This window comes from Myxine glutinosa, chromosome 10, assembly GCF_964187855.1.
Source record: "Myxine glutinosa chromosome 10, kmMyxGlut1.1, whole genome shotgun sequence".
NCBI lineage: Eukaryota > Metazoa > Chordata > Myxini > Myxiniformes > Myxinidae > Myxine > Myxine glutinosa.
This window is the reverse complement of record NC_136270.1, coordinates 73,690,584-73,712,125: the sequence shown is the minus strand read 5'-3', so window position 1 is coordinate 73,712,125 and position 21,542 is coordinate 73,690,584. Positions and strand designations below refer to the sequence as shown.

The following is a 21,542-nucleotide window of genomic DNA, read 5'->3' as shown; positions in this document are numbered from 1 at the left end:
CATCAGCACGCCACTCAATTCCCGAAACTTCTTCCATGCACATCTCACTCGAGCAACCGTTGCCGAGTCTGATCCACCTTCTCCATTCAGCATGTCTCCGAGGTAGCAAAATGTTTTCACACCTTCCAGCTTCACGCCATCTCCAAGATCCAACTCAACATTTCCTCCATCTGCAGCTCCCTCTGTGCACACCTTACATTTGAATGTAGCTGCCACACTGGTTAATGACCCGCTCAGACCACTACATTTTTGATGAACCCACTCAGCGCACATTGTACACTGAATGGAGTTCACTCCGACACCCTTCCTACACACAGCACAGGGCCACTTCCCAGTTCTTTCCACCTCACCACATGCTTTACCACTTGCCATCACCTTCGTCTTTCCGATATTCACCTTCAGACCTTTTGTCTCCATACATTCCTTCCACGTGTTCATCTTTTCCTTCAGTCCATCCATACTTTCCGCAATCAACACCAGATCATCTGCATACAACAACTCCCACGGTAAACCCTCCTTTACGTTCTGAGCCAGCACCTCCATCACAGCTACAAATAGTAGTGGACTTAGTACCGACCCCTGATGCACTCCCACCTTCACCTCAAACTCACCACTGTTCCCGTCCTTCGTCCTTACAGCTGTGCGTGCTCTTTTGTACATTGCCATCACTACTCTGATCAACCATTCCTCCACTCCTAACTTCCTCAATGCCCATGTCAATACTTTGCGTGGAACCCGATCGAATGCTTTCTCCAGATAAACAAACCCAAGAAACAACTTCTTCCTCTTCTCCATGTACTTCTCCTGCAACTGCCTCACAATGAAAAGTGCGTCTGTCGTTCCTCTTCCTGGCATAAATCCAAACTGCATTTCGTCGATCTTCACTTTCTTCCTTATCCTCCTCTCCAACACCCTTTCCAATACCTTCATCCCATGCTCCAATAACTTTATCGCTCGGTACGAGCCACACTCCAGAGGGTCACCTTTCCCCTTGTATAGAGGGACGAGGGTACTCAGTTCCCAATCCACTGGAATGCGGCCTTCTTTCACCACCAGATTACAGATCTCTGTCATTCTCTTCACACCCCAACTTCCTGCTGCCTTCAACATATCTCCCACAACTCCCGTCGGCCCTCCCGCTTTTCTACCCTTCATTGCTTTTATCGCTTCCTCAACTTCCTTCTCAGTTATCTTCTCTGCCGGTCCTAAAACTGGGTTACTCTCTATGTTGCCATCCCATTCATTCTCTGTATTCAACAGCATTTCCATATATCTTTTCCATCTTCCTTTAATTCCATCTGGGTCGACAACGATTTGTCCCACTTCATCCTTCAAGCAGCTCACCCCCATCACATCACACCTCTCTTTCGCTATCTGCTTTGCAATCCTGAATACCGCTCTCTGACCCTCTTCCGAATCCAAGCGTTCTCCGAACATTTTCCTACATGCCTCCTGCGCTTTTGCTACCTCTTTCTTTGCAGCCTTCCTGGCTGCCTTATAACTTTCATGCTCTGCTGTTTCTGCTCCCGTACCCTTCGCCTTCTGCCACTCCTTGAACTTCTTCCTCTTCTCGTCAATCGTCTTTCCAACTTCATCATCCCACCACCATGTTTCCGATTGCCTTGGTGGTCCTTTTGTCCATCCACATACCTCACCAACGGCTCCCAACAGACTAGCTTTCATTGACATCCAACCACTTTCAAGCTCAACCACATCATCCTCGACCCTACTCAGCCTCTCTTTTAATGCCTCCCTTACTGTCACCTCTTTCAACCTCCACACCTTCATTCTCGGTTGGTACTTCACCCGCCGAGCTCTCCTCGCACCTTTCACCCTTACGTCGCAGACAACCAAGTGGTGCTGTGAAACAGCCTCCTCCCCCGGGATCACCTTTGTGTCTCGGAGGTGCCCCCTATCTCGCCTACGCACCATCAGGTAGTCAACGGTTGTCGTCGACCCACCTGACGTGTATGTAACAAGCTTATTATCCTCTTTCTGGAACTGAGTATTACAAATCAACAAATCAGCTCCATCAGCAAACTCCAAAATCCTTTCACCTTCTCCATTTCTCACACCATATCCGTAACCCCCATGAACTCCTTCAAAACCATCCATACTCCTTCCCACATGTCCATTTAGGTCTCCTCCTACCACAACAACTTCCTCATCTTTCACGTTTTCCATCAGCTTCTCTATCGCACACCAGAACTTGTCCTTCTCTTCATCGCTCCGACCAACCTGCGGAGCATATCCCGAGATGACGTTCACCAAGAGCTTTCCAATCATCATTTTCACCATCATCAACCTATCACTCACTCTAGTCACATTCACCACACTGTCTACAAACTCCTCAGAAAACAGGACACCAACACCATTCACGCCCTCCAGGCACCCTTGCCACACAAACTTGTATTTCTGTCCCTGCCTACCCTTCACCATTCTCACACCACTTCCCTTCCATCTCGTCTCTTGCACACAACATATGTCCACTCTTCTTCTGACCAATACTTCCACCACTTCTCCTGATCTCCCTGTCATTGTCCCTACATTCCATGTCCCAAACCTCAGAAACCGATCTCCACTTCGGGCTGTACCCTGCCCACATGTAGTTGTAATTGTCATGGTTCTCTTTTTGAGGCAATGTTTTTTTTTATGGCCGGATGCCCTTCCTGACGCCAACCCACTTAGTCGCCTCCTACGACACGCAGGGATACGGCGTACCTATTCTTATCCAAGGCACACACTGGGAAACGTTTAAAACATGGAAATCCTGGGGGGGGGGGGGGGGGGGGGGGATCACCGCTGCGGTTTAAACATATTTAAAGAAATATTTCAACAAAACCATGAAAACAATCTGGGAAAAGTCTCTAAGTGAGAACGTGGATTTGAGAAAGCAGGAGCAGAGGTGAAAGAACAAACGAGAATATAGGGGGCGGGGCACAAGTCGAGACGAGGAGGCCGCACGAGACACCAGGCTGCACGAGGCGTGGACAAAGAAACGACTAATTACACACAAATTTGCAACAACTACAAAACCAAAACCAAATAGAAACACACAATAACACATACACAACAAAATACGCAGCGGAAATTTGACAAAGAAACGAACGGGAAAACACTCAAACTTTGATGCCGTGGAGAGATCAAAGCAAGCCCCGTCGCTCGAGGGACCGGAAGCCACACCCTCAATTATAATCCTCATGTGAACTATACGAGGGACCGGAAGCCACACCCTCATGTGGCTCAATTATAATCATTTTAAATGCTTACCACCTCCTGCCATGCTCCTCTAGTTACCTGAAATGTAAACATAACATTTAACATTACTTATCAATAAACCACAGTAACAACTACAGACTTGGCATTTAATATGGAATATATTTTTTTTCTTGACTTGGGTTTACTTTCTTAACTCAGTATATCAATCTGGTGAGTTTCTTTTACACTTTGGTGATTTATTTGTTAAAAGAACCATGTCACTGATTGTCTGTCGCAGCAAGAAGTCAACAACAGGATTATATCACAGGTGGCGTGGCAAAATGTACGGACAGGTGCATTTGATGATTGGCTTCACAGTCGGGTATACAAGGGTTGTTGCGTTCTGTATTAGTGGAAAACAACTGCTGCACGTCTCCAAAAGTTATTGCCGCTTCCTCTGGAGATGGTCCGTCTACTCGACAATGCCGTTTGTCATGGAGTGGTGGCTTTACGAAATTACGGCATGAAACAGCGTGCTATTGCTCGGCAGTATGGCATCACTCAAGGTCAGGTGTCAAAGATCCTGAAACGAAATGCTCAGAGGGGTGTCCCTACTCCAATACCGAGGCCAGGACGTCCCCGCAGAACCACAAGGAGGGATGATTGCCAGCTGCACCGGTTAGTCCGCACTGGCCGTACCAAGTCAGCTAATCGGCTTAGGGCTGAGTGGCAGCAACTGACAAATGTGCCTGTATCCAGAAGGCTAGTCAACCAACGACTGGTTCAAGCAGGCTATCGTGCCAGGCGTCCCCTGAGAAAGCCACGCCTGACCAGACAACACCGCCAGCGCCGATTGCAGTGGGCCAGAGAGCACCGTCAATGGCAGCCAGGACACTGGAATCACGTGATCTTCAGTGACGAGTCTAGATTTCTGGTCTATCGTCAAGATGGCCGCGTCCGAGTGCGCAGACAAGTGCATGAAGCCTCCAACAAAGATTGTATAGTGCCAAGAGTCCAAGCTGGAGGTGGTGGGGTGACTGTTTGGGCTGCTTTTCATGCAGGGGGCAAAACTGACCTGGTTGTTCTGAATGGAAACCTGAACCAGTTCAAGTACAGGGCCATTCTGGAAGAAACATTGCTTCCATTTGCTCGTGCAGCCTTTCTAGGAAACTTTGTCTTCCAAGATGACAATGCACGGCCTCATCGTGCTCGCATGATCCAACACTTTCTTGCTGACCGTGGTGTAGAGCATATGGAGTGGCCTGCCATGTCCCCGGATATGAATCCGATAGAGAACTTGTGGGCAGAATTAACGCGTCAAATCGACCACTTGGACCAGCAGCCGACCTCTGTGCGTGAATTGCAGCAGGCTATTGTCACTGCATGGCAAGCGATTCCTGTCCAAACCTTGGCAAATCTCGTGAACAGCATGCCTCAACGTGTACGTGCTCTCCTGAATGCTCGTGGGGGTTACACGAAGTATTGAACTGTAATTTTACTGTCCGTAATCCCAGTCGTAATTTAACTTTTGTTTTTGTTAAAAAAAAATTTGGCTAATGTGCAAAATAAAGAGATACTTCTGGAAAACGTACAGAAGTTTAACACAGTACTGTCCATGAATTGAGTTCGATATCAGTTTACATCACTTACAAGGATCAATTTATTTGTTTTGAAATGTCAAATGTGGTTTTTGTTTATTTTAAAGGTCACATTAACAAAATCTAGAATAATTTCAACATAATTCCAATGAACTTTTGGTTCTAAGACATCTTGAAAAGTAAGTTCACCCCCACAAAAAAAAAATTCCATATTAAATGCCAAGTCTGTAAATAGTGCAACAGTCCAGAATGAACACATCCCTCCTTTGTAAAATGCATTTTCCATTGTTGTGTTAGCATTTGTGGTTTTGAGTGATTTTTAAGGAAACGTCAGTGGCTATGGAGGAGGAACTGTGACTCATTCTGTTTGGCACCTCAGACTGACTGCAATCCGGAAACGTGCACACAAATGACGGCAACAGAGCAATGGATTTTTTTGTGTGCTGCACACAAGACTCCCAAAGAGGTGGGAATACCTTGCACTTGCGCATGAGATAAAATACCCTTTGGAATCACATTTTCAGCTTCATTATATTCTGTATCAGTGTATTGTACGGCCTTTGCCATAAGAGAGACAGAGAGACAGTGAGAGAGAGACAGTGAGAGAGTGAGAGAGAGAGAGACAGAGAGAAAGAGAAAGAGAGAGGGAGATAGAGAAGAGAGAGAGAGAGAGAGAGATAGAGAAGAGAGAGAGAGACAGACACAGGCACATAGACACAGAGCCACACACGGAGACACACGTCACAAGTTGGCATTTGCAGTCTCACCATGTGTGCCCATACACAAACCTTCCTGTGAGATCCCTGAATCCACCGTCGTTGGTTTCATTGAAATCCATTTATCAGTTCTCAAGTTATAGTATGCCAGACAAACATGGATCCTTTTATAATATAGATTTTCTATTTCAATACTGAGTGGGAGTGAGATGGCTCTGACTCAGGCTCAGCGATGGACACAACTAAACTAGATAAAGCATGACCATGTTTAGGTACTTGTAAGGCAATCCAGTAGAGTACTTGATGATGTGGTTTGTAACAGCACCTGTTGCTCGTGATGGAGTTGTCCATTGTTTAGTCCAGCCTGGAATTAGTCCTTGCCACAGCAGTGTATTGTTGATTAGGGTGAGCCTGCTGATAGTGAGATGTCATCACTAATGCAAAGGAAATGTACATTGGGCTTGCTGTCAAGCATGTATATTGAAAGGGCCGTCCTCTCTCTATCTTTCTTACAAAAAAAGAAAAAGCCATTTGAGTTACTTTCATTTCTGTAAATTAGCAAACAATTCTACATTCATAAACTTTTTGTTAAAGCCTTTACTGCTTCTTTGACCCTTAAAGCTTGCGTGTGGCTGCAGTGTCCTGCCATCGACTACACACGACACACTTTAGACGGTGCTGCATGTCTCCTCAACAGCAACAAGTATTTTCCTAGTAGGTAAGTTCTATGAATGTATTGTAACTGGTGATGGTGTTTTCTGGAAGGGAAAGGAAGCTTCATGTGGGATGTTGGCTATTTAAACGACTATTTACACTTCTTTAGCAGCATCAATGATTCCCACCTCATTGCGAGGTTGGCTGGGGAACGTCTTTGACCTGAGTATTTCACAAAATGACGAGCCATGCAGGATGTCGGACTAAAGGTGCTTGGAATTTGGGCAGGGGGTGGCGATAACTCACCTCCTGTTTGCAAAAGACACTGTGGGATCTTTGACTCCTGCACAATAACAACATGGAAAATATAAATTCTGCATTTTGCTCGCTGCAAAAAAGTCAGTATTTTGTTCAGTTCTGGCAATGGATTTTTTCAAAAGGCAAATTGAGCATTATCTTTGCTGATTGCCATGCAAACATGCATACCCACTGCTAAAAATGTGAATAGAAACTTGTTTGTTTCTGCAAATAATTGAAATAGAGTTTGTTTCTGCAATATTGCCAGGGCGTTCCACCCCCTTTCTGCTACCACAGCGTCCTGCCCCATTTCTGCTTCCAGAGAGTCCCGCCCCCTTTCTGCTTCCACAGTCCCGCCCCCTTTCTGCTTCCACATCATCCTGAAACCCTTCCTGATAGCCCAGTGTCTCACCCCTTTCCTGAAGGGACAACCATTATTCAAATAAAGATGTAGGGATGGTTTCACATGATCATTTCTTGTGATCATCCCTGCCTTGTTTACATACTTTTTGGAGTAACATCCCGACATCCTTTTGCATTAAAAAAGCTTTTATTACTTGTGAGTAACTAGCAAGTAACTATATGAGAAGTAAATTTAACGTAAATTTATTTTTGCTGGGAACAAAACAAAAAATGTCCACTGTATGAAGTTGACAAATAAAACTTGAGTTAAACAACTTTTCAGAACATACATGGCAATCAATGAATCCCGAACTGTGTTCATTCTTTGATAGCTTGTACTTCAAGGCTTACAAAACAATGTGGGACTTGACATAAGTTGAAGGAATACGACGGTGATTTGGGACTTGGCTCGAGTGATTTGTTGACATCTCGCTTCAGTGTCCTGCCCCTTCCCTGATGCCTAACCTGTCCAGGGAAAATTCGCAGCAATGGAAATATTTGATTCTCCATCATCCCCAATCGCATGGACTACCATTGCAATTTCAGGCTTGCATAAAAGTGCAAATGCAACTTCAGTGAATTTCCAAGTAATTTAATGGAGGCTGCCATGTCTTATAGACGATTACATGGATTATTACCTTTGCCACCTAAGGTGGATGGAGGTTATGTTTTCACCCCTTTCTGCAGGATATCTCAAAAAGTTGTGGATGGATTTGGACTAAACTTGGTGGACAGGTTGGGTGTGTGACACGGACAAATCGATTAGATTTTGTGGAAGATTTGGATCCGGAACTATAATTTTAAAGTGATTTCACTATTGAGAGAGATGGCCAAAACGATATATAGCAAAGATGTTTCAAAACATTGTGTACGGTTTATGACAAAACTTGGTGGATGAATTGGTTAGATGACAAGAACAAGCTGATTGGACTTTGGTTCCGGTCCAGATGCATATCCAGCCTATCAGTGGGATACAAAATGTAAACTAATCAGCCTGGCAGAGGTATGTACTCTACCAAGTGCCCTTCTAGTACTTGGCATTTGTTTGTCACACAAAATACAAATGAATAATCAAATATATAAAATCAGGTTCGTTTTTGGACCATGTATGTGCGGACGGACTGCCACCACCCCACTCGTTGGACAACTCGACCAACTCCACCAACAATTCTAACGTCAAAAAATCCAGTCACCAGTCACCATTCTGTGAAGCTGCCGCAGGCCTCGAATGTCAGCTCATGGCCAAGTACAGTTGGAATAATTCCAGGTATATAACCACAATGTATTAGAACTGCACATAAGCAATGGGCATATTTTTGTTTCACATACGTATCCTGGGTTATTTTTGGGAGCTATCACGGCAGCGGTCTGTAGCCTTTATACACTGCCCAAATAAAGGGATAAGGAAATTGTATAATAAATTAAGGTTTTGAATAACCTTTTGGTTTCAGCCCGAGTTTTCATGGCTGAATAGTGTGAAAATACCCGTCATTTTTAGGGGCTTTTTTTGCTACTTTTATAAATATCACTTTGTTCCAGGAGTGCGGCATCTGCTCGCACGGCCCTCCGACTCTCCCCACCTCACGGACGGACACATTGTTCCACTAATCCCTGCAGGTTAAACTACCAACATCCAGGCTTTAAATTGCACAGCTAAACTCGTGTCTCTTTTTTCCCATTTGTGGAAATGCCATCTGGAGGTGGTTCAATTGCACTCTTCCCTCGAGGGCAGGGGTTCCCAACTCAGGGTCGTGACCCGAACGTGAAAGCCCCTCAACCCCGGTCAAATTCTCGGTTTTTGAGGGAGGGTTTTCACTTTGAAAGCGTTTGCTCTGACAATTTTTGTCTTACTTAGGTACAAGTACCATTTGAGACACGAGGCGAATGCGATTTCAAATTTTGGGTCGTGGACAAAAATGTTTGGGAACCACTGGTCCAGAGCTTCATGAACGTGGTATACCACCACTTTGTCATGCCATCCCACATCTCTACCTGCTACCTTTACCCACATTAAATGAACTTTTAGGTTACTTTCCTCCCCTTCTCTTCCTATTTATTCTATCTCTTGCATTTATGCAACTATGGCGCAAGTCATGACATTCCCTTTTTAATGTCACTTTCCTTTTCCATGAGCCTACATCTTCTATTTAAAGAAAACAAACACATGCACTTGAAAAATCAAGGTACAAATCCAAGTTCAAGTTAAATATGCTGGATAGTCCACAAACCCAAAATATTCAAATGTGGTGAAACATTCTCCTGTCAACATTTGTTGGTTTTGGTCCAGATTTATATTTACTAAGAGCAGCAAGACTAAAACTCATAATAAACTTTTATTCCTAAGAATTTGATAAATCCACATTATTATTAAAAGTTACCATTGAAGGCTGTGCTGAAGAGAGAAGAAATCTCACCTTTTGTCCTGATTTTCCACCATGTTTGCTTTATTCCCTGTTAACCCAGAGTTAGTATAAAGGAGTCTTCTGTTGCCAAGCTGGGTTCTGTGTGCCGTCGTATTTACCGCATATTCTCACATGCTTACTTTCATCATCGCCAGCTCTTTGATGAATACGAGGTGAGATGCACTTTTATTTACATACATATATATATATATATACAAATAAAAACATCTTTGCTGCAATAACAATTTCCATGCTGGAAAATTTCGGGCCACTCATAATTTGAGCGCGCTAAGCGCTTCAGGTCCGAATCTCGCTCCTGACACCAAATGTTACGGAACCCAACGTCGGCCTCTGTTCCCCTTAGAGGGGGGATTAATCCCCTCTTCTATAACTGACCGACGTGGTCCCTGACGCTGCCCAGCGACCTCCGGAAAGGCCGGTGCACAGCCCCGTTCGTACCGCGGACAGATGTTAATTGCCGAGCGGTTTTAGCAACCGCGGCACGAACTATTAACAGATACTAGACCCGATCCTTGAACGTTGGCCAAATCGTGCCACAGGTTTTCAATGGGGAAAAGACAAAGACGACGGATGTGAAGAAGAGGAAGACGAAGGCATAAGGTTGGAAATACGACTATTATTTATTACTACTATTTACACAATGAGAGAAACCAAGGAAGAAGGAAGGATAATAAAATAATGCAGAAAGAGGGACGGACCAGAAGGACACAGTGCAAATTAACTTAACTATGGCAGTCTTATTTACAACCCCAGGACAACACAGAAGACGGACGAACAATCAGACTTACACGGGGGATGATGATCGGGATGAATCGCTGGAAGGAGAGGAAGGTTCAGGTGGGATGGTAGGACGACCGGGCCGGGAGCGAGCAGCCGCCGGCTCTCCGCCCTCTGGTCCACACCGCCGGGATGCTCCCAGCAATGCGTTAGAGCCTGTTGCGGCAAGGCTGGTTGGCAACAGCGTCTCCCTCACTCGTACTCCCGCAGGTTGCACGTCTCTCTTCACAAGGCTTGCTGTCTCTCTCTTCACAAGGCTTGCTGTCTCTTTCTTCACAAGGCTTGCTGTCTCTTCCTCTCACTTATGGCTTGCTGTCTCTTTGCCGGATCTCCCGTCTCGCAACTCTCAGGACTCTTCCCAAAGGCTTCCGCGCGCGCTTATATAATGCCTCGGGCGATCAAGCCGCCGGCCTCCAGGACACGCCCATCGGTGAGCTCGCCTCGGCCCTGATTGGTCGTGAGGGCTCACCGATCCCACCCTTAGAGGAGGCGCTGGCAAGGCCACGCCTTGTTCCCGGCGCTGGGCCGACTCCTCCCACCTTCTGCTCCGGGATGACCTCGTGGCTAATGGAGTCTTGCAGCGAAAAACCACAACCCCCCACAGCAGCAGCAGCAGAATGCAGCAAACCGCCCAATGCAGTTTGCAATTGACGAAAGGGGAATGTGAAGGGAATCTACCCTATTTGAATTCGGTGCAATGGAGTGTTAATTAATGGAAGACACAGCCTTAATCTAATACACATAATAAGGAGATAACTACTGAACAAGGAGGAAATCTATGATTTGCTACGTGATTGTTTATGGAATAACTACGGGAACGACCTTTGACCTTTATACACAACAAATGGAGGAAGGAGGGTGATATCTTACAACAACAATAAAAAACACAATTCTCAAATCCATAACATCCCCCACTTACGACCTCCCCCACATCCATAACACTCCATTGCACCGAATTCAAATAGGGTAGATTCCCTTCACATTCCCCTTTCGTCAATTGCCAACTGCATTGGGCGGTTTGCTGCATTCTGCTGCTGCTGTGGGGTTGTGGTTTTTCACTGCAAGACTCCATTAGCCACGAGGTCATCCCGGAGCAGAAGGTGAGAGGAGTCGGCCCAGCGCCGGGAACAAGGCGTGGCCTTGCCAGCGCCTCCTCTAAGGGCGGGATCGGTGAGCCCTCGCGCCCAATCAGGGCCGAGGCGAGCTCACCGATGGGCGTGTCCTGGAGGCCGGCGGCTTGATCGCCCGAGGCATTATATAAGCGCGCGCGGAAGCCTTTGGGAAGAGTCCTGAGAGTTGCGAGACGGGAGATCCGGCAAAGAGACAGCAAGCCATAAGTGAGAGGAAGAGACAGCAAGCCTTGTGAAGAAAGAGACAGCAAGCCTTGTGAAGAGAGAGACAGCAAGCCTTGTGAAGAGAGACGTGCAACCTGCGGGAGTACGAGTGAGGGAGACGCTGTTGCCAACCAGCCTTGCCGCAACGGGCTCTAACGCGTTGCTGGGAGCATCCCGGTGGTGTGGACCAGAGGGCGGAGAGCCGGCGGCTGCTCGCTCCCGGCCCGGTCGTCCTACCATCCCACCTGAACCTTCCTCTCCTTCCAGCGATTCATCCCGATCATCATCCCCCGTGTAAGTCTGATTGTTCGTCCGTCTTCTGTGTTGTCCTGGGGTTGTAAGTAAGACTGCCATAGTTAAGTTAATTTGCACTTTGTCCTTCTGGTCCGTCCCTCTTTCTGCATTATTTTATTATTTTTCCTTCTTCCTTGGTTTCTTTCATTGTGTAAATAGTAGTAATAAATAATAGTTGTATTTCCAACCTTTTGCCTTCGTCTTCCTCTTCTTCACATCCGTCGTCTTTGTCTTTTCCCCATTGAAAACCTGTGGCACGATTTGGCCAACGTTCAAGGATCGGGTCTAGTATCTGTTAATAGTTCGTGCCGCGGTTGCTAAAACCGCTCGGCAATTAACATCTGTCCGCGGTACTAACGGGGCTGTGCACCGGCCTTTCCAGAGGTCGCTGGGCAGCATCAGGGACCACGTCGGTCAGTTATAGAAGAGGGGATTAATCCCCCCTCTAAGGGGAACAGAGGCCGACGTTGTACGTCCGTAACAATATATACAAATAAAAACATCTTTGCTGGAATAACAAATGGATATTACGGTTTCATACCGTAACTGAAACTCTCGTTGTGGTAGCATGCCAATGTCATTTCATATACAGTCACGTGAAAAAGTAAGTACACCCCATGTAAAGTTTTGACTTTTTCAACATATTTCAACATACAGCTATTTGATCTTAATTTCAACAATATTGATAGATAAAGGTGATATAATATAACAAATATCATGAAACATTTACATTTTGTAGTCCATTGTATAATTTAAATAAACATAAATGCAAATTTCGCATGTGGAAAAAGTAAGTACACCCCATGAAATGTTTTTAAAATCTTTTTAACATATGTGGACATATCAACATTTGATCTTCATTTAAACAGTATCTATAGATAAAGGTGATCGAATTGAACAAAAAACAATGAAAAATTGACTTTGCAATAATTTATTCAACAAAAAATTGTTGCACAGCATGCACAATTGCATGCACAGCTCGTTTCAAATCCCCCCACAACATCTCGATGGGATTTAGATCCGGGCTTTGACTTGGCCATTCCAGAACCCTCCATTTCTTTCTTTTCAGCCATTCCTTGGTGGATTTACTGGTACTAGGGCATGCCCGTACGTGGGTGCCCGTTCCTTGCCAAAAAAAAAAAAAAACGCTACCCGTACGCTCTACCCCGCCCGTACGCCCGTAAATAAAAAAAACAACGCTCTTCGCTTCTGCCCTTCGCTCTGACTGAATTGGGAGAAATAATGCGCATAAGAAATCGAGAAATTATTATTTTCTCCGGAAGAAATCGAATTACGAACCGTAATGGCGCAGGCTCTCGGGCTCGCAACAACGCGTCCTGTGATTGGCTGCCGAAGTGAAGTCTTCACTGTCGCAAATGTGAAGCGATGAATACGATGAATCGCAAATTAGTTTTTATTAGTTTTAAAACATAGTTTAACGGCAACATAGTTTGCCGACGGGAAATAAATGAATACGCTCTCAAATGTGCCATCCGAGGCAGAGTCTGTTCGCCACGTTCGGCACACGTGATAGCTCGCTGCTCTCTGATTGGTTGAATCGTTTTTTGGACATAGCTCGGTAACTACTTCTGCGATTAATTTAAAACCTTGAAAAGGCACATCCTCGGGTCCCCAGCAATATACCTGGCAAGTTTCAAGTATATCGGACCGGTAGTTGTCGAGAAACAGCGGTCACAGACAAACATACAAACAAACATACACACAGAGATTAGTGGAATTATAGATAGATGTTTAGGGTCATTGTCATGTTGCAAGGTCCACCTTCGGTTGAGCTTCAACTTTCCGACAGATGGCCTCACATTATCCTCAAGCACCCTCTGGTACAATGAAGAATTCATAGTGGATTCTATGATGGTGATCTGCCCAGGCCCTGATGCAGCAAAGCTGCCCCAAACCATAATATTTCCACCACCATGCTTTCCAGTTGGTATCAGGTTCTTGTGGTCAAATGTTGTCTTTGGTTTTCGCCAAACATGTCTTCTGGTACTGTGGCCAAATCGCTCTACCTTTGACTCATCTGTCCAGAGCACATTGTTCCAGAGGTGCTGGTCTTTGCCGAGGTGTTCATTGGCAAACTTTAGTCTTGTCCTGATGTTCTTTCTGGACAGCAAAGGTTTCCTCCTGGCACACCTCCCATGTAGATCAAATTTGTGCAGACTCGTGCACTTTGACATCAACAGTGGTAAGAGCTACCTGTAGGTCCCGTGATGACATTCTGGGGTTCTTCGAGACTTCTTTCAGCATCTTGCGGTCTGCTGTAGGGCTGAACTTGCTTGGGCGGCCTGGCCTGAACAAGTTGGCAGTTGTTTGGAATTTTCTCCACTTGTAGATGTTCTTCCATATTTATTTTCATTTTATCTTTCCCTTGACACCACCCCCCCCCCCCCCCCACCCCCAGAATTTCCATGTTTTAAACGTTTCCCGGTGTGTACCCTGGATAAGAATAGGTACACCGTATCCCTGCGTGTCGTAAAAGACGACTAAGAGGGTTGGCGTCAGGAAGGGCATCCGGCCATAAAAACATTGCCTCAAAAAGGGAACCATGACAATTACAACGACATATGGGCAGGGTACAGCCCGAAGTGGAGATCGGTTTATGAGGTTTGGGACATGGAATGTAGGGACAATGACAGGGAGATCAGGAGAAGTGGTGGAAGTATTGGTCAGAAGAAGAGTAGACATATGTTGTGTGCAAGAGACGAGATGGAAGGGAAGTGGTGTGAGAATGGTGAAGGGTAGGCAGGGACAGAAATACAAGTTTGTGTGGCAAGGGTGCCCGGAGGGCGTGAATGGTGTTGGTGTCCTGTTTTCTGAGGAGTTTGTAGACAGTGTGGTGAGTGTGACTAGAGTGAGTGATAGGTTGATGATGGTGAAAATGATGATTGGAAAGCTCTTGGTGAACGTCATCTCGGGATATGCTCCGCAGGTTGGTCGAAGCGATGAGGAAAAGGACAAGTTCTGGTGTGCGTTAGAGAAGCTGATGGAAAACGTGAAAGATGAGGAAGTTGTTGTGGTAGGAGGAGACCTAAATGGACATGTGGGAAGGAGTATGGATGGTTTTGACGGAGTTCATGGGGGTTACGGATATGGTGTGAGAAATGGAGAAGGTGAAAGGATTTTGGAGTTTGCTGATGGAGCTGATTTGTTGATTTGTAATACTCAGTTCCAGAAAGAGGATAATAAGCTTGTTACATACACGTCAGGTGGGTCGACGACAACCGTTGACTACCTGATGGTGTGTAGGCGAGATAGGGGGCACCTCCGGGACACAAAGGTGATCCCGGGGGAGGAGGCTGTTTCACAGCACCACTTGGTTGTCTGCGACATAAGGGTGAAAGGTGCGAGGAGAGCTCGGCGGGTGAAGTACCAACCGAGAATGAAGGTGTGGAGGTTGAAAGAGGTGACAGTAAGGGAGGCATTAAAAGAGAGGCTGAGTCGGGTCGAGGATGATGTGGTTGAGCTTGAAAGTGGTTGGATGTCAATGAAAGCTAGTCTGCTGGGAGCCGTTGGTGAGGTATGTGGATGGACAAAAGGACCACCGAGGCTCTCGGAAACATGGTGGTGGGATGATGAAGTTGGAAAGAGGATTGACGTGAAGAGGAAGAAGTTCAAGGAGTGGCAGAAGGTGAAGGGTACGGGAGCAGAAACAGCAGAGCATGAAAGTTATAAGGCAGCCAGGAAGGCTGCAAAGAAAGAGGTAGCAAAGGCGCAGGAGGCATGTAGGAAAATGTTCGGAGAACGCTTGGATTCGGAAGAGGGTCAGAGAGCGGTATTCAGGATTGCAAAGCAGATAGCGAAAGAGAGGTGTGATGTGATGGGGGTGAGTTGCTTGAAGGATGAAGTGGGACAAATGGTTGTCGACCCAGATGGAATTAAAGGAAGATGGAAAAGATATATGGAAACGCTGTTGAATACAGAGAATGAATGGGATGGCAACATAGAGAGTAACCCAGTTTTAGGACCGGCAGAGAAGATAACTGAGAAGGAAGTTGAGGAAGCGATAAAAGCAATGAAGGGTAGAAAAGCGGGAGGGCCGACGGGAGTTGTGGGAGATATGTTGAAGGCAACAGGAAATTGGGGTGTGAAGAGAATGACAGAGATCTGTAATCTGGTGGTGAAAGAAGGCCGCATTCCAGTGGATTGGGAACTGAGTACCCTCGTCCCTCTATACAAGGGGAAAGGTGACCCTCTGGAGTGTGGCTCGTAACGAGCGATAAAATTATTGGAGCATGGAATGAAGGTATTGGAAAGGGTGTTGGAGAGGAGGATAAGGAAGAAAGTGAAGATCGACGAAATGCAGTTTGGATTCATGCCAGGAAGAGGAACGACAGACGCGCTTTTCATTGTGAGGCAGTTGCAGGAGAAGTACATGGAGAAGAGGAAGAAGTTTTTTTTTTTTGTTTTTTTTGTATACAAGATCGAGGCTCGTGAAAGAGCTAAATCTTGGGTTTGTTGATCTGGAGAAAGCATTCGATAGGGTACCACGCAAAGTATTGACATGGGCATTGAGGAAGTTAGGAGTGGAGGAATGGTTGATCAGAGTAGTGATGGCAATGTACAAAAGAGCGCGCACAGCTGTAAGGACGAAGGACGGGAACAGTGGTGAGTTTGAGGTGAAGGTGGGAGTGCATCAGGGGTCGGTACGAAGTCCACTACTATTTGTAGCTGTGATGGAGGTGCTGGCTCAGAACGTAAAGGAGGGTTTACCGTGGGAGTTGTTGTATGCAGATGATCTGGTGTTGATTGCGGAAAGTATGGATGGACTGAAGGAAAAGATGAACACGTGGAAGGAATGTATGGAGACAAAAGGTCTGAAGGTGAATATCGGAAAGACGAAGGTGATGGCAAGTGGTAAAGCATGTGGTGAGGTGGAAAGAACTGGGAAGTGGCCCTGTGCTGTGTGTAGGAAGGGTGTCGGCGTGAACTCCATTCAATGTACTGAGTGGGTTCATCGCTGAGTGGGTTCATCAAAAATGTAGTGGTCAGAGAGTGTCATTAACCAGTGTGGCAGCTACATTCAAGTGTAAGGTGTGCACAGAGGGAGCTGCAGATGGAGGAGATGTTGAGTTGGATCTTGGAGACGGCGTGAAGCTGGAAGGTGTGAAAACATTTTGCTACCTCGGAGACATGCTGAATGGAGAAGGTGGATCAGACTCGGCAACGGTTGCTCAGGTGAGATGTGCATGGAAGAAGTTTCGGGAACTGAGTGGCGTGCTGATGATGAGTGGAGTGTCGTTGAAGCTGAAGGGAAAGGTGTATGTTGCATGTGTGAGAAGTGTTATGATTTATGGGAGCGAGACATGGGTAATGAACGTAGAGCAGCAACGAAGGTTGGAAAGAGTGGAAATGCGAATGGTTCGACGGATGTGCGGAGTATCGTTGAGAGAGAGGAAGACAAATGATGAATTGCGAAAGATGATGGGAATAGAGCCTGTGATTGATGCTGTGAAGAGGAACAGGTTGAGATGGTTTGGTCATGTGTTGAGGAAGGATGAAAGTGACTGGTTGAGAAGAGTGATGGAAATGAATGTAGAAGGAAGCAGAGGACGGGGAAGACCGAGAAAGACTTGGCTAAAGATGGTGGAAGAAGAAATGCGGGCGAGGGGGTTAACAAGGAGAGATGCAGAAAATAGGGCAAAATGGAGAAGATTGTCATGGGGACCGCAAGGCTAACCCCCGCTCTAGCAGGGAAAATGGCTTTTAAAATGCATGTTGTTGTTGTTGTTGTAGATGTTCTTCCAGACAGTTGAATGATTGATTTCAAATTGCTTGGAGATCTTTTTAAATTCCTTCCCAGACTCATAGGCATCTATAACCTTCTTTCTGAAGGCCTCAGAGAGCTCTTTTGATCTAGGCATGGTGACGCTGCACACTTCAACAACAAAGAGCAAACCAAACTAAATGTCTTAGGTTTAAATAAGACAGGTTCCTCCAAGATCCTCTCTAACGATGTTCTAATCATTTGCACCTGAGCTGGTGCACCTGATTCTAATTTTAGGTATTTGAAGTAGTGATAAATGTGGGGGTGTACTTACTTTTTCCACATGCGAAATTTGCATTTATGTTTATTTAAATTATACAATGGACTACAATATGTAAATGTTTCATGTTATTTGTTATATTATATCACCTTTATCTATCAATATTGTTGAAATGAAGATCAAATAGCTGTATGCTGAAAAAGTCAAAACTTTACATGGGGTGTACTACTTACTTTTTCACGTGACTGTGTATGTATGTATATATATATATATATATTCCCATAATGGCGATCTCAAGTACAAACTGTTGTTGTCATGCAGTGTTAAAGGGTGCTGCATCATGGAGTATATGCCCAGAAACAGCAAAGATTAAGAGAGTTTTCTTAAAATTGATCCTGGAAGAAACATGAGGGGTAGATAGAGGCTTTTGAGGGGCAGATAGAGTATTTGTAAAAAGGAAAGGAATGGGACAGGTTCAAACTCAGCTACGTTTGTATACAGACGTATGTGGTCGAGAGCACATCATTTAACCGCCAAACCCCGAGGCTTAAGTGGTTCAAAGCTTTTGAGGTGCATTCATGATTATGTAATCACACAATTTATCATTGTTCTGTACAGAATGAAACTCTCCTGTGCCATCGATTCACCAAGTTTGTTATAAAGTACAACCTGATGTCCAAAGACAACCTGATTGTGCCCATTCTGGAGGATGAGGTTCAAGGAGCCACGGCAGAAGAGAGCGATGCTTGATTAACATCAAGGTGTTTAAATGGTGACAAAGCTCAAGTGGTATGGTGGCAATTTCCTGACTGCATGAAAATGCTCAAACCCAGGAACATAAAATCCCATTGCAGTAAATGTGGACACGTGCGTCGGATTGTGCTTCCAGTGGCCATGTGCAAGTTTATTTTAAGAAGTTGATTTTTATAAAATGGCACTCCACAAAACCTTATGTTACATTTGCAGCCTAATTGATTTGCTTTACTTAATCTAAGCACAAAATTGAGCTTTGTGGGTCAACCCATCACTCCTGTCTGTTTATTTGCATTTAATGCACCAGCTTGGCATAAAGGAAGGTTCTGGAGTGTTATTTGTACATCATTGTTGCATGTGATCTTAATAGCAATTATTGTAATAATCTCTCCTTGTATTGTCTTGTGGTGTATTCTCTCCTTGAGAAAAGGAAAAAAATAAAATATTGTGAAGGTAAACTTTTAACAGGCACTCATTACGAAAAGGTCAACCTTTGACATCTGTATACTTCTCCCATAATATGAAAGCTTGGAAATGATTGGTCAATTACAAATATTTAGGCTCATGGAAATTTAAACAGTGAAGGGGATTAAGGATGGAAAATGGGATGGTGTAGAGGAATAAATAAACAACAAAGAGAGAGACAGACAGAGAGACAGACACAGAGACAGAGACAGAGACAGAGTCAGAGAGAGAGAGAGAGAGAGAGAGAGAGAGAGAGAGAGAGAGAGAGAAAAAAAAAAGAGAGACAAAGAGAGAACGGATGGGAAAAGAGATGGTGGCCTGCTACTTTGTAGATAAAATGGAGGGCACAGGGCAAAACGTGAATTGAGTGATAGTGGGGCAGCAGATAGATGTAATGGGTGTTTCCCTAAAGAATGCCTTTTTTTCCCGACCGAATGCACACCTCAGACTTTAATAATTTTTAATCGATTTTCCACCAGCGGCTTTCACAAGATTCAAATGCGTTTGAAACGACCTCAACAAATTTCAAAAGAGGTCAGTACCACCTTTCATTCATTCCAAGACCTCGTTGATTATATCCATTAAGCGGTCACGGGAACACTGTTCGCTCTCCGAAACTCCAACAAGCGGTCTTCAACTCGCTCTTTCATAATGGCTCCAAGGTTCTCCGCTGGATTGAGGTCTGGCAAATTTCCAGGCCATCACCCAAAGCCAACGCTGTGAAAATAATGCAAAACAAAGCCAACGCTGTGCAGCCTTAATGGGCCTGAGAGTGTCTGCAAAAAGCTTGCGTGCAATTCCAAAAGCGACACAGGCAATCCTTTGAGCGACGAGTTTTTCGGTCATATCTAAAAAAAAATGAGAAAAAAATTGATATTTTTGGAGACTTTTCACCTCGCAGCGCACGTGTTGTTGAGACTTGCTACAATTAATTATAATCACTTGTACGCTCACATTGCGGTATGTGTGAGCGCGCGATTCGTTTCCGGAAAAAAGGCATTCTTTAGGGAAACACCCATTACCATGCAAAAGAAAGAGGGTGGAGTTAAGGGGGGTAAATATCACAGGTGGGATGGAGGTAGAAGAGTGTGTGGCCTTCCTGAAGGCCTCGCAGGAAGAGTGGGATTGAACAGACTGAGGAAGGAGGTTACACAAGCCAGAGGAAGAACAAACGAGTGGAGATGGACTGTAAGCCTTGGCTTTGGTAGTTTCACCAGGAAAGGATTATAAAGAATGTATGTGCTCTTGAAAAGTGAGGGACGGTTATAAAGCTGAGAGTGAAAGATCGAGATAAATTGCAGGAGAGGTGGTTAGAACAGACGCCTATCTGAAATGCAAGAGCAACTAGAACGGCACTCAGTGGAGAACATACCTCCACCACGTGAACAGTTTACGTTTTGTATCCCAGAGTAGACCAGAAAATCACAATACAGAATCACATTTTATCAAAATCATCCGTCCACAATTTTTTGAGATATCCTGCTATGTATCGTTTTTGGCCCGATCTCCCTTATGGCCTTAAAACGATCATTCATTCATTCATTCATTTCTCCCAATGGTGAAGAATGACTTTAAAATTTCTACTAACCTGATTCGGATCCGGATCTTCACCAAAATTGAATCGATTCTTCGTTGTCACACACACAACCTGTCCAACAAGTTTCGTCCAAATCCATCCATAACTTTGAGATATCCTGCTATATGTTGGTTTTAGCCCGATCACTCAATGGTGAAGAATCACTTAAAAATTTATCATATCCGAATCCATATTCAGATCTTCACCAAAATTTAATCATTTCGTCCTCGTCACACATGCTACCTCTCTGCCACATTTTGTCCGAATCCGTCCACAACTTTTTGAGATATCTTGTTCATAGACAGACAGGGGTGAAAACACAACCTCCATTCACCTTTGGTGGCGGAGATAACGAGAATGGCACTCGGTCGAGAGCATACTGAACGGTTTACGTTTTGGTATCCCACTGATGGGTCAGATCTGGATCCAAACCTGAACCAAAATCTTATTGGTTTGTTCTTGTCACCTACCCAACTCACCCACCTAGTTTTGTCATGTCATCCACAACCTTTTGAGATATCGTGCTGTACATATTTTTTTTGCCCTATCCCTCATTGGTGAAGAATCACTTTTAAAATTCTCAGACCCAGATCCGGATCTTCACCAAAATGTAATCGTTAGGTCGTTGTCACATACCCAAACTCTTCACAAAATTTCAGCCAAATCCGTCCACGACTTTGAGATATCCTGTTGATTTGGGGGGATCCTCAGGGAGCCCCTCGACAAGAAATTGAAGCATCTAAGATTGAGGGATCCTGCAGACAATCGAGAGTAGAAGGGCTGTATCGGGTTTCAGAGCAAAAAGTTGGTAAATAAGGGACGAGTCGGGATCCTAAACTTCAGGGGGGGTAACTCTCCCATCCACCCCCCCGGGCCCCCCCGCACCTCCCCCGCCCCCCCACCGCCTCACCCCGGGTGGCTCCATGATCCGAAATCGAAGCTTCAGCGATTGTGCAGGCCATGAAGTAGACAGGCTGTATCAGGTTTCAGAGCAATCGGTTGGTAAATAAGTTAACTTAACGAAGTTCAGTGTGAGACACTGAACCTTTCAGC

The 21,542-nt window shown here is 45.1% G+C and overlaps 1 protein-coding gene across 2 annotated transcripts in view; it reads left to right on the top strand.

The window, feature by feature from the left end:
- MOB4 (MOB family member 4, phocein) overlaps positions 1 to 18,906 on the top strand; it is a 456,882-nt gene extending 437,976 nt beyond the window's left edge. For both annotated transcript variants that reach the window (XM_068126759.2, XM_068126762.2), the window contains 4 exons: positions 5,176 to 5,262; positions 6,151 to 6,230; positions 9,329 to 9,440; positions 18,314 to 18,906. In XM_068126759.2, coding sequence (XP_067982860.1) covers positions 5,176 to 5,262; positions 6,151 to 6,230; positions 9,329 to 9,440; positions 18,314 to 18,445 — 411 coding nt within the window. In that variant the 3' untranslated portion in view covers positions 18,446 to 18,906. The remainder of the gene's footprint in view (positions 1 to 5,175; positions 5,263 to 6,150; positions 6,231 to 9,328; positions 9,441 to 18,313) is intronic.
- Positions 18,907 to 21,542: the final 2,636 nt, after the last annotated feature.